Source organism: Cetorhinus maximus, unplaced genomic scaffold, assembly GCF_964194155.1.
Source record: "Cetorhinus maximus unplaced genomic scaffold, sCetMax3.hap1.1 HAP1_SCAFFOLD_523, whole genome shotgun sequence".
NCBI classification, from domain to species: Eukaryota; Metazoa; Chordata; class Chondrichthyes; order Lamniformes; family Cetorhinidae; genus Cetorhinus; species Cetorhinus maximus.
Genome location: NW_027596465.1, coordinates 82,607 through 96,749, shown reverse-complemented (window position 1 = coordinate 96,749; position 14,143 = coordinate 82,607). Strand labels below are relative to the sequence as shown.

Below are 14,143 nucleotides of genomic sequence, written 5' to 3'. Positions count from 1 at the left end.
GGGGCTGGAGGAGGTTACAGAGATAGGGAGGGTTGCATGGAATGAAGGAGGTTACAGAGATAGGGAGGGTTGTATGGCCTGGAGGAGGTGACAGAGATAGGGAGGGTTGTAGGGGCTGGAGGATGTTACAGAGACAGGGAGGTTTGTAGAGGCTGGAGGAGATTACAGAAATAGGGAGGGTTGTAGGGGCTGGAGGAGGTTACAGAAATAGTGAGGATTGTAGGGGCTGGAGTTGGTTACAGAGATAGGGAGGGTTGTAGGGGCTGGAGGAAGCAACAGAGTTTGGGAGCGTTGAAGTGGCTGGAGAGGTTGCAGAGATAGGGAGGTTTGTAGAGACTAGAGGAGGTTATAGAGATGGCGAGGGTTGCAGGGGTCAGAGGTTGTTATTGAGATAGGGAGGGTTGTAGGGACTGGAGGAGGTTACAGAGATAGGGAGGGTTGTAGGGGCTGGAGGAGGTTACAGAGATAGTGTGGTTTGAAGGGGCTGGAGGTGGTTACAGAGATAGAGAGGGTTGTAGGGACTGGAGGAGGTTATAGGGATAGTGAGGGTTGTAGGCACTGGAGGAGTTTACAGAGATAGGGAGGGTTGTAGGGACTGGAGGTGTTTACAGAGATAGGGAGGGTTGTAGTGGTCGGAGGTTGTTACAGAGATAGGGTGGGTTGTAGGGACTGGAGGAGGTTACAGAGTTCTTTGGGTCGTAGGGGTCGGAGGTTGTTACAGAGATAGCGAGGGTTGAAGGGACTGGAGGAGGTTACAGAGATAGGGAAGGTGGTAGGGATTGGAGGAGGGTACAGAGATAGTGATAGCTGTATGGACTGGAGGAGTTTTCAGAGATAGGTAGGGTTGTAGGGGCTCTAGGGGGTTACATAGATAGGGAGGGTTGTAAGGGCGGCGGAGGTTACCGAGATAGGGAATGTTGTAGGGGCTGGAGGAGGTTACAGAGATAGGGAAGGTTGTAGGGACTGGAGGAGGTTACAGAGATAGGGAGGGTTGTAGGGGCGGCGGAGGTTACCGAGATAGGGAATGTTGTAGGGGCTGGAGGAGGTTACAGAGATAGGGAAGGTTGTAGGGACTGGAGGAGGTAACAGAGATAGGGAGGGTTGTAGGGACTGGAGGAGGTTACCGAGATTGGGAGCGTTGTAGGGACTGGAGGAGTTTACAGAGATAGTGACGGTTGTAGGGACTGGAGGAGGTTATAGAGATGGGGAGGGTTGTAGGGGCTGGAGGAGCTTACAGAGATAGGGAGGGTTGTAGGGGTCGGAGGTTGTTACAGAGATAGGGAGTGTTGTAGGCACTTGTGGAGGTTACAGAGTTGGGAGGGTCGTAGGGGTCGGAGGTTGTTACAGAGATAGCGAGGGTTTGTCGGGACGAGGAGGTTACAGAGATAGGGAGGGTTGTAGGGGCTGGAGGAGGTTACAGAGATAGGGTGGGTTGTAGAGCCGGAGGAGGTTACAGAGATAGGGAGGGTTGTATGGGTTTCGAGGAGGTTACAGAGTTCGGGAGGGTTGTAGGGACTGGAGGAGGTTACAGAGATCAGGAGGGTTGTAGGGACTGGAGGAGGTTACAGAGTTGGGAGGGTTGTACGGGTCGGAGGTTGTTACAGAGATAGGGAGGGTTGTAGGGACTGAAGTAGGTTACAGAGTTAGGGAGGGTTGTAGGGGTTTCGAGGAGGTTACAGAGATCGGGAGGTTTGCAGGGACTGGAGGGGGTGACAGAGTTGTATTACGGTGGGTTTGAGGTATCTCAAGTGCAACATTATGTCAAATTTGAATTTCATTGCTCTTTGCGTAATGACCATTTTGAAATGATTTGGAATGTTCATTCAGAAATGTTTCTCCAAAACTATAGTTTATTCATAAAATAATGATCATGAGAGCTGAAAGGAAGGCAGTTAATGTCTTCAGATTAACCCCTGTGATGTGAAAAATGGAATTTGGACACGGAGCAACACTCGGTGACACTGGGATGGGTGACTGGGATCCCGTGGGACTTGGATGGGGTCCTCAGCACTGGGATCAGGAGTCTGCGACATTCCTGGGATCAAATAGAACTGGGAATGTCCAAGAACATGGGGAGTAGAGTCATCAGGACTTGGCATTCCAATCTTACATTTCAGGGTCAGTTTTCTGTTCCTGAGTTCCACCTCACATTGTGCACCCCCAGTCTGTGATTTTTCTCCCAAGGGGAGGTGACCAATATCCTGATGTGTTCTCCCAGCATGTGTACGAATGAAAAACATGTGATTCAAAGTGCTGTCCAGCTGCTCTGTGCTTACAAATCTCCAGCACAAGCTGGGTTTAGTTGAAGTCCCTTAATGCCTGAGCTTTAACCATCTCACAGAAATGAAAGCAATGAGTTACTGATCAGTGTTTCTTGTAAATCGAGCATTGCAATGTAACCATGTGAAGCTTGGGATGTAATGTACCAGCAGGGAGGTTATATCTGTGGATAAATACTTTCAATCTTTTCCAGGTGACTCGTCTGTCCCAGTTTCTGGGTTCCTTGGGGAGCAGGTTGTGCTGCCCTGTACCTACAAAGGGAATGTCCCAGTCTCAGATTTACTGGCAGTCTGGGTTACAGCCAAGAGTGAAATTTTACACAAGTTCATCGCTGGGAACGACGATTTGACAGAACAAGATCCACGATTCACAAACAGAACAAACCTGTTCAAAGATCAACTGGGACAAGGCAACTGGTCAGTTCTGATCTCTGACCTCAAGGAGACAGACCAGATCCAGTATATATGTCACATCTACAAGAGAATTGCTGCAGCTTTTGTAAGGGAGCAAGCTGATATCATCCATCTTTCTGTAACAGGTGAGAGGTTTCTGTTTCAGACATTCTGTATTTAATCTGTGTATGGGTTCGGTAATTCAGTGGTTATGTTACTAGACTAGTAATACAGAGGACTGGACTAACAATCCAGATGATGAGAGTTCAAATCCCAGCATGGCACTTCCAGAATTTAAATTCAGTTTATTAAATAAAAATCTGGAAATATAAAGTTAGTTGCAATAAAAGTGACCCTGAAGCAGTTGGATTGTTGTAAAACCCCCACTGGTTGACGAATGTCCCTTTAGGGAATGAAACCTGCGGTCCTTACCCAATCTGGTCTCTATGTGACTCCAGTCCCACGTTAACCTGGTTGGTTTAGCTGGCCGAGGAGGTCAGAGGGCAGTTCAAAATGAATTGATATCAAACCATTGGAAAGAAATAATAGAATAAAACTAAATCATCACTGGCTTCATCCCAGGCATCGAAACAGGAAACAACACAGACAAATCCAGGCCAGTCGACACAGCAAAGTCCCCTCACTAACATCTGGGGACTGGTGTCCAAGTTGGGAGAGCTGTCTGGCAGAGTCATACTCACAGAATTAACCCTGAATCCCAGTCTCCTCTATCACCATCCCTGGGTATGTTCTGGCCCACTGGCAGGACAGACCCACCAGAGGTGCGGTATACAGCCCGGAGGGAGTAGTCCCGGGAATCCTCAACATTGACTCTGAACCCCATGAAGTCTCACAGCTTCAGGTCAAACATGGACCTGGAAACCTCCTGCTGATTATCACCTACTGCCCTCCCTCAGCTGATGAATCAGTACTCCTCCATGCTGAACACCACTTGGAGGAAGCAGTGAGAGTGGCAAGGACACAGAATGTACTGAGTGGGGACAACACTGTCCATCACCAAGGGTGGGTCAGTAATACCATCACTGACCAAGCTGATGGAGCCCTGAAGGACAGAGCTGTCAAACTGGGTGATGGAAGGAGTTAATGGAGCTATCAAGCTGCACTCACTCTCCAGTTACAGGGCTCTGCCGGCTACAGAGAACGGCAGCTGTGCCCCGCCGGCCCAGCTACAGCCCAGTCAACCAGAAACCGGTTTTCGGTGAATAATTTCGGCGTGCTGAGCCCGAACACTTCACTGCACAGGAGGCTGCTAGACAGCCGAGCAGGCAGTTTAACATCTCAGCTGAAAGACAGCACTTCACACAGTTCCGCACTCACTCACTCATTTTGGTATCTCTCCCCACTTCCCCCCACTCCCCTGTTGTTTGGGGGGTCCCCGTGCCACAAGGGTTTGATTGTAAATCTGCTGCTGTTCATCCTTGAATTTATTTAGGACTGAGATAGACCGATTTTAACATTCTCATCCTTTTATCAAACATTCCGTGGCCTCACTCCTCCCCATGTGTAACCTCCTTCAGCCCCACAACCCTCAGATCTCTGCACTCCTCCAATTCTGGTGTCTTCAGAATCCCAGATTTTCCATCGCTGCATCATTGGTGGCTGAGCCTTTAGCTGCCTGGGACCGAACTCTGGAATTCCCTCCCTCAGCCTCTGCCTGTCTGTGTCTGTCTCTCTTCCTTACCTCCCAACAACACCATTTGCTCCTTAAAGCCTACCCCACTGCCTGAACCCTTGTGTAGCTTGGTGTCAAATTTTGTTCCATAAGCCCTTGGGGTATGTTCTGTTGAAGGTTCTATATAAATGCAACTTGTTGCTGTTCAGTCTCCTCCTACACTTTTCAAACCACCACCCTTTAACCCAGACATTAGATGATTCAGTCACTGGGAAGGCCATCTCGGATTCCCTTCACTCACTCAATATCCACATCTCCGTGCTCACCGCCTGTCCCCATCTACACCCCTCACAGTGGGAGGAGGGACTATTGCAGGGTTCTCTAACTCTGTCCTCTGGCCCTCCCTCTGTCGGTCAGCATAGCTCCTGTGGAGTGTCCAGCTCTTGACCATTGCCTCCCCTATAAGCCTCCTCTCCTCTACACTCTGTGCTCCATCACCGTTCAGATCTTGTGACCCATTTTCCAGCTGACATTGGTACCCAGAATGTTGAGTGTAATTTAATCGGTCTGTGCTCCTGAACGGCTCCTTTACACACTTGTCCAAAGTGGTTGGATTCTTTTAATGTCACCTGAACTCTGCTGGATTTTCTGTCCTAGGAAACAAAATAGACACTAGATCACTCAAAATGGAGCATCTTACGTTGTCACAGAGGTGACCTGTTCAGATGGAGCACGGGGCCTTGTGACAACAGCACCTGAGCATCAGGATGGAGCGGCTGGAGAACTAAACCTTCTGGGGAACGGGACTGTCCAGCACAAACTGAGTTTCCCCTGCACTGAGCCTAAGTCCGGTATATTTTAATTTTGTCTTTTTTAGATGTTTTTTGCGCCAAACAGTGAGTGGTCATATTTGTCAAAGTTTGTATAAAACTTCTAATGTAAATATTTTCTGAATGTGTCTATACGTTTCTGTCAGGTGTATTTTTTACTTTTCTGCATATTGTTGTTGATGCAAGGTCTAATTAAAGATAAGCTGATGCTGAAATGAGTGGATCTACAGTCTGATGTTTAATGACTCTGGTAGTCACTGCCTGAACAGAGGTCATGCTGTCTGCAGGCAGTAAGTCTCCCGATGTGAGAAGTGAATGAGATTGGCTGAAGACTGGTATCTGTGACTGTGGGAACTTCCGGAGGCCAGGAATGACCATCCAGTCAGCCTTTCTGGTGATTGGGCATTAGGGGAAGGGGAGGTGTGGAGAGAGGGATTGGGAGGGAGGGAGTGCGTGATCTCCCTTCACCTTTCCTGGGGTGGAAGTGGTTTTGGCATGAACAAGCAGAGCAATTCAACTTCTTCAAGGGTGGAGACCCTCACACTGACACGGAGAGAAAATGCTGGAACATAGAAATAGTATTCACACATCGAGATAGCAACTGAATAATGACAGGAATCCAGACTTGTTCCTGAAACTCGTCATGAACAAGTTATATTTTATAATGTTAAAGGTGTTTTATAAATGTCCCAAGGTGTTTCACAGGAACATGCTAAAAGAGAATTTGATACCAAGCCACATCTGGAGATATGCAGTCAGAGGAGGAAAATGAGATCAGTTTTCCAGAGCTTGGGGCCCAGACAACTGAATTGCAGATACCTTTTAAGGAAAAATTCTCTTTTAATATAAATGTAGTTACATTGCAGCCCCCAAAAACACATATTCTCTTTGGCTGCCAGTTTCTTCTACAATCTCCATCCTTCTCCACCTGACTTAACTTGTTCACTGAACCCCTTTAATACAGGAACCAGACTCTGGGTTTATCTGACTGAACCCCTTTAATACAGGAACCAGACTCTGGGTTTATCTGTCTGAACCCCTTTAATACAGGAACCAGACTCTGGGTTTATCTGACTGAACCCCTTTAATACAGGAACCAGACTCTGGGTTTATCTGACTGAACCCCTTTAATACAGGAACCAGACTCTGGGTATATCTGACTGAACCCCTTTAATACAGGAACCAGACTCTGGGTTTATCTGACTGAACTCTCTGTTTTTATCTGTTTGTGATTTATCCACCCGCTCTTGGTTGCTACAGGAGGGGGTTTTCAGTCCCGAGTCACTGTGGGATTGTTTATTTGGTATATAATTTAGCTGAAAGCCACATATCTCTGGCTGCTCGGATATTTCAGTCTTTGCTGCGGTTTTCTCACTGCAGCGGGTGTTTTTCCTGGTTTATTCAGTGGAGCGGGTGCGCCCAGAAAGAGAGAATGAAACAAACGAGTTAAGTGGTTAAAGGGAGGGACTGAACGCTCTGTAGTTTTACGTTGTCCCAATTGAGACAGTCACTGAGTCTTTGTCTGTTATACACTTGCTATTGGCTGATGTATAAACCCAGTGTCCAATCCCCAATCAGAATGGAATGACGACGGAACCGCCTCTTTTGCTGTGATTGGTTAATTTATTTGCTGTTGTTTGTGCCTAGAAATAACCCGAGGGAGGTTCCCGCCCACTGGAGCTGGTAGCACCATTTGACGTCGACAGCAGCCTGGACTGTCCCATTGTCACAGTGAGTTAGGGGGGGGAGTGAGGAATAATGACCCAGCCTCTGTCAGGAAAAGCCGGGCTAAAAGCTGCTTTTATCCTGTGCGGATCGATTATATCTACAATCCCGGTGCCGGATCCCGGGAAACTGTTCAATTCAGCCCTGGGGGGAGAGGGAGGAGAGTCTTGGAATATTCTCCCCCCCCCTGTCTGAATGGAGCCGGACACAGGCCCCGCCTCTTTCCCATTCGGCCCGGTGGATGTGTCGCTTCTGTTGTCTCCCTGTCCCCGGCTCTGAGCGGATCCCTCTCTCGGGGAATGGATGGAAAGGAGCTGCAGGTCCTGTCAGTGTCTCACACCCGGGGGGAGGGAGGGGGATCCGGGGGGAAACTTTCCTTTATTTTCACCGGGATTTAACTCTTTATCCGGGGGGGGGTGGAAATGGATGGAAAAGGAACTGCGGGTCCCTCAGTGAAAACCGGAGCGGGGAGCGGGGACCGGGAGTGGGAGCGGGGACCGGGAGTTGGAGCGGGGACCGGGCGGTTCCTCCTGCTGATACCGGATTAAACTGTCAGGTTTGGAGCGGGAACAGGATCAGCAAAAAAATGACATCGAGAGAAAATGGCCGCAGTAAACGTGGAGATTCTGATTGACAGGGCGTCCCGGCAGCTGATTGGATCTGGTTTGTGTTGGGCGGGGTGAGCGCTGATTGACAGGGCGATCCTGCAGTAGATTGGATCCTGGTTTGTGTTGGGCGTGGTGAACGCTGATTGACAGGGCCACGTAGCAGCTCATTGGATCCTGATTTGTGCTGGGCGGGGTGAGCGCTGATTGACAGGGCGGCATAGCAGCTGATTGGATGCTGATTTGTGTTGTGCGGGGTGAACGCTGATTGACAGGGCGGCGTAGCAGCTGATTGGATCCTGATTTGTGTTGGGCGGGGTGAGCGCTGATTGACACTGCGATCCGGCAGCTTTTTGTCTCTGGTTTCGCTCCTGTGGGTGGGTGGATGACGTCATCTGTTTGAGTCTGTTAAATTGGAAAATTCTGGAAACACTGAGCAGATCAGGAGGGAAACAGTTAATGATTCCAGTTTAATGTTGGTGCTTTCAGAGCTGTTCCGTTTTCAGTTTAAACTTGCAGCATCTGCAGTATTTTTGCTTTTATTATAACAAGTTTTCTTTCTCTTCTGTTCCCACTCCCACTTTCTTCAATAAAACCTCCCAAAGCCACAACCTCCAGCCTCCCCGAGAAGGACAAGGGCAGCAGGAGCCTGGGAACAGCATCACCTCCAAGCTCCCCTCCCAGTCACACACACACCGCCTCGACTTGGAGATATACCGGCCGTTCCTTCATCGTCACTGGGTCAAAATCCTGGAACTGCCTCCCTAACGGCTCCGTGGGAGCCCCTTCACCACACGGGGCTGAAACGGGTGAAGAAGGCGGCCCATCACCACCTTCTCAAGGGGCGTCTCGGGATGGACAATAAACGTCGGCCTCGCCAAAGACGCTCCCATCTCGATAATTAATATTTCATTGTAAAGATTCCTTTTACATCCAGTAGATTGTGATCCATAAGGAATATTTTTTATATGGACAAGTCCTTATCCAGACTAACAATTTGCTACCAGGAGTGTCTGGGTAGATACAATGGGTGATGGGTTGATTTCCACTTCAATCAGACACCAGTTCCCAGCTGGATTTAACCCAGTATCAGAGACTGGAATTCTCACCGACGCTCACCGGGGTAGAGGGAACAAGGGATTGGAAGCGGCAAGGGATTGTAATAAAGAGGGAAAAAAAGTGTCTGGTGAAAAAGCCACAGTCATGAGGATGTTCAGTGCGTCTTGGACACTGGACCAAGACAAACAGCAACTAAATGGAGTCATGAATGTGTTTTTGCTACTGAAGTAAACTCAATCACAACAATGAGGATGTTCCAGTTTATCTTGAAGTATGGATGCCATTAAGTCTTGTGTCATGAGGCCACACAGACAGTGAAACATGTTCTGAATCATAGCGACACGAGGAGAGACCCCCAACCAGCAGTTGAACGTATCTCAGACAGGTAAGTTCCAATTTCAGTTTTCTCCCATCACTTCAAGATGATTCCAACATTAAAGACAGATCTGTGTTTATATTGCATCTTTCCTGGTAATCTACAGCTCTGCTAGGGATGTTGGTTGATGGCCAAATAAACCAGGAGGAAGTCACCTATTCCATTTCCAGTACTGGCTATAGGGTCATTTTCATCCATGGGAGAGGGCAAAAGGGACCCTCAGTTTAATGTCTCGACTAAAAGACAGAACTTCCAATAGTGCAGCACTCCCTCAGTGCCGCAGTGGGAATGTCAGCATTTTTTTGAGCTCAGGTCTGTGGTGTGGGTTTTGAACCTCACTGTTCAGGGACAGGGACGTGCTGTCTTTTGGACAGGACGTTGAACCATAGGATCATATATGTTTCAGTCAAGTTGTGTCTCAGTCTAAAATCCAGCAGATACATGCCTAATGTGTCCAGCTTTTCCTCATAAGACAACCAATACATTCCAGGTATTAGTCTGGTAAACCTTCTCTGAACTGCTTCCAACACATTTACATCCTTCCTTAAACTGGAGCATAACCTCCCTACTTTTATATTCAGTTCACCTCACATTGTCTTCGCTTTCCTAATTACTTGCTGTACCTGCATACTAGCCTTTTGTGATCCATGCACTAGGACACTCAGATCCCTCCATCTAAGCTCTGCAATCTCTCACTACTTAGATAATATGCTTTTTCATTTTTCCAGCCAAAATGGACAGTTCACATTTGCCCACATTATGCTCCATTTGCCAGATCTTTGCTCAATCACTTAACCTATCTATGTCCCCTTCACAACTTACTTCATCAGCAAGTTTAGCAGCCATACCTCCTGTCTCTTCATCCAAGTCATTTATATAAATTGTGGAAAGTTGAGGCCCCAGCACTAATCCCTGTGGCACACCACTCATTTCATCCCACCCATTTATTAATGTGGCAATCACCTTGATAAAAACAATTGCTGGTTAAACAGGTGATGGCCATTGATTATCCCATCTAAATAGAATAGAAAGATACAGCTGGAACAGCCTTCTGGGCTGAATATTGAATTCAACAACTTTAGATCTTAAACCCCCCTCCCCCCATCCCCACCCCGTTTCTTTTCCCCCCCCACCCGCCTTTTTTTTCAATAATTTATATAGATTCTTCTTTCCCCACCTATTTCCATTATTTTTAAATCTAAAACTAAAACCTTTAGTCTTTCCACCCCACCCCCACTAGAGCTGTACTTTGAATATCCTGTCTTGCATTCTTAATTAGCACTTTTCTCAGACAAAGACCACCACCTTCAACACCTCTTTGACCCTTTTGTCTCTGACATCTTTTGATTATCTGCTCACACCACACCCTCAATGTGTCTCTTCCCCCCCACCCACCTTAAACCAATTTATATTTCTCCCTTGTTGAAACTATGCTTCAGTTCTGCTGAAGGGCCATGAGGGCTCGAAACGTTGACTGATTTCTTCTCCGCCGATGCTGCCAGACTTGCTGAGTTTTTCCAGGTAATTCTGTTTTTATTCAGCTGGAACACTGTGTGGTAGCATTGAGGAGTTATCTTGAAAAATAAACCAGCTTGAACTAAAGGGCCACAGCCTGGATTAATTCCATCAGGCCCCAAGGATTTGTCAGCACACAACTCTTAACAATTTTTTCACTACCGTTTCATTGGTGATTGTAATTTTCCTGAGTTCCTCTCTCCCTTTTCCTGATTTACAGCTATTTCTGGGATGTTACTTGTATCCCCCGTAGTGAAGACTGATACAAAATCTGTTCAATTCATCTGCCATCTCCTTACTTCCCATTATTAATTCCCCAGACTCGTTTTCTATAGGACCAATGCTCACTCTGTTAATTCTTTTCTTATTTAGGTATCTATAGGAACTCTGGCTATCTGTATTCATATTTCTAACTAGCTTTCTCTCAGACTCTTAATTTTCCTTCCTTATTAACCTGTTTGTCATTCTTTGTTCTCTATATTCTGCCCAATCTTCTGACCTGCCACCCATCTTTGCGCAATTATGATTTTTCTTGAAGTTTGATACTGTCTTTAACTCTTTTAGTTAACCATGGTTGCTGTGTCCTCCCCTTGGAATTTTTCTTTCTCATTGAAATGTATTTATTTTGTGTATTCTGAAATGTCCCTTCAAATATCTGCCACTGCATCTCTACTGACATATCCCTTAGCCTTATTTTCCAGTCCACTTTAACTAGCTCTGTTTTCATTCCCTAATAATTGCCCGTATTTAAGTTTAAAATACTAGCCTTGGACCCACTCTTCTCTCCCTCAAACTGAATGTAAACTTCAATCATATTATGATCACTGCCACCTAAGGGTGTCTTCACTATGAGGATAACAATTTATCCTATCTTGTTGCACAATACCAGGTCTAGTATAGCCTGCTCTGTGGTTGGCTCCGGAATATGCTGTTCTCAGAAACTTTCCCAAAAACTTTCTTTGAACTCCTCATCTAGGCTACCTTTGCCCATCTGATTTTTTTTCCAGTCTATATGTGGATTACAATGTCCTCGTGTGCCTTTCTGACAAGCTCCCATTATTTCCTCCTTTAAATTCCATCCTACTGTGTGGTCACTGTTAGGGAGCCTGTACACCACTCCCACAAATGACTTCTTGCCTTTATCATTTCTCATCTCGACCCACACCGTTTCTACATCCTGGTTTCCTGAATTTAGCACAATAGTGAGGGATGACCTATTACTGCAATTAATTAACAGAGCCACCCCTCCACCTTTTCCTAGCTTCCTGTCCATCTTAAATTTCATGAGCCCTTTAATATTCAGGTCCCAATCTGTCATCCTGCAGCTATGTCTGTAACGTGGTCATGTGATCAGACCTGGAGGAGTACATCCAACCAGAGCTGGTGTTCCAGCTGCCCTTTAGTGTGATGTTACCCACGCTCACTATTTGAGTAAATAAATGGATGATTGCCTTTAGATCTACAGTGTGAGTGGTGACTGAAAATCGTGCAACATAGGAGTTCATTCAGCCCATCGTGCTGCCTCTGAGGAAGAGCTACTCAATTAATCCCAGTCCCCTTTTCTTTTCCCACAGTTCTGCAGATTTCTTTACCCATTCAGGTGTTTATCCAACTTTCAAAAACTTTAATTGAAACTTTAATTTAGCCTTGTTAAATCTCAACTTTGGAGCTTCATAAAACCAGATTTGACCCTGAGCCACATTAGGAACAGGTGACCAAAAGCTCAGTCAGAGGTCGGTTTTAAGGCTCATCTTCAACAAGGACAGACAGTGTCGAAGAGGTTTAGAGAGGGAGTCCCAGAGCTTAGCGCCCAGGCAGCTGAAGGCACGGCCGCCATTAGTGGAGCGATGGAAAACGGGGGATGCTCCAGGGGCTTGAATTGGAGGAGCGCAGAGATCTCAGAGGGTTGTAGTGAAGGTTGCAGGTTACAATGACAGGGAGGGGCTGGAAGACAGTGGAGAGATGGGGAGGATTTGAGGGGTTGGAGAAAGTTAGAGATAAGGATGGTCGGAGGGACAAGAGGTTACAGAGATAGGGAGGCAATGAAAGGATTAGTAAGCAAGGATGAGAATATTAAAATTGAGGCATTACTGGACCGGAGGCTAATGTATGTCAGTGAGCAACATGGGGGTGATGTGTGAAAGGGACTTGGTGTGGGTGTTAGGATATGACGGCAGCAGAGTTTTGGATGGGCTGGAGATTAGAGGGTGGAATGTGGGACACTGCCCAGGAGAACATTGGAATAGTTGAGTCTGGAAGTAATAAACGCAGACATGAGGGCTTCAGCAGTAGATTAGCTGAATGGGGGGAGATGCTTAAGTTAAATAGTGGATCTAATTCGCATTTGAACTGTAATGTTTTCTATTCCAGTTTGTCGAACCCCAGACCCAAGTGTAACTCCTGCAGTTGATCATCATAACCAACACAACACAACCGAAGGTAATACCGTGTGAAATTTTATAATGTTAGATGAGGGGTCAGCTGTGGTTCAGTGGCGGTCAGCTGTGGTTCAGTGGCTTCAACACTCACCTGAGTCAGGTGGTCATGGGACCAAATCCCCCTCCAATAGACATGGGGAAAATTGAGCACAACACCTCCTAGGGTAGTGCCAGATGGGGCGGTGCCACTCCCTCTGGCTTCTCCCTGAGGGGCCATCTTTTTTATGGGATGAGAAACCCAGGTTTCCATTTGCCTTCTCTGGTGGATGTACATGATCCCAAATCTCCAGCACAAGCTGGGTTTAGTTGAAGGCCCTTAATGCCTGAGCTTTAACCTTCCCTCAGAAATGAAAGCAGTGATTTACTGGTCAGTGCTTCTTGTAAATCAAGCATCGCAGTGTAACCATGTGAAGCTTGGGATGTAATGTACCAGCAGGGAGGTTATATCTGTGGATAAATACTTTCAATCTTTCCCTGGTGACTCGCCTGTGCCAGTTTCTGGGCTCCTTGGGGAGCAGGTTGTGCTGCCCTGTACCTACAAACGCAATGTCCCAGTCTCAGATTTACTGGTAATTTGGGGGACATCTCAGCATGAACATTTACACAAGTTCATCACTGGGAATGACGATTTGACAGGACAAGACCCATGGTTCAGAAACAGAACAAAACTGTTCAAAGATCAACTGGAACAGGGCAGCTGGTTGGTTCTGATCTCTGACCTCAGGAAGTCTGACCAGAACCAGTATCAGTGTCAGATTTACAGGAACACGAGTGTGGGCTATTATTGGGAGCAAACTGATCTTGGTCATCTCTCTAAGAGGTGAGAGGTTTCTGTTTCAGGTATTCTGTATTTAATCTCTGTATGGGTTCGGTAATTCAGTGGTCATGTTACTAGACTAGTAATACAGAGGCCTGGACTAATAATCCAGAGGATGAGAGTTCAAATCCCTCCATGGCACTTCCAGAATTTAAATTCAGTTTATTAAATAAAAATCTGGAAATATAAAGTTGGTTCCAATAAAAGTGACGCTGAAGCTGTTGGATTGTTGTAAAACCCCAACTGGCTCACGAATGTCCCTTTAGGGAAGGAAACCTGCCGTCCTTACCCAGTCTGGTCTCTATGTGACTCCAGTCCCACAATAACCTGGCTGACTTTTAACTGTCCTCTGACTTGCTCGGCCACTTCAATCAGAATCAAACCATGAGAAAAAAAGAGACTAAAATTGAACAGATCACTGGATGTGACCCAGTTATGGAATCAGGAAACAACAAAGACCCACCCAGCCCAGT

General features: G+C 46.7%; 1 protein-coding gene across 1 annotated transcript; it reads left to right on the top strand.

The window, feature by feature from the left end:
• The first annotated feature begins 1,927 nt into the window (after positions 1-1,927).
• On the top strand, positions 1,928-13,778 carry LOC144673976 (uncharacterized). The gene is made up of 5 exons (XM_078535550.1): positions 1,928-2,076; positions 2,433-2,825; positions 3,131-3,136; positions 10,198-10,217; positions 13,325-13,778. Exons 1-5 carry the CDS (start codon positions 1,928-1,930, stop codon positions 13,675-13,677), a joined length of 921 nt encoding a protein of 306 aa, XP_078391676.1. The 3' UTR covers positions 13,678-13,778.
• Positions 13,779-14,143: the final 365 nt, after the last annotated feature.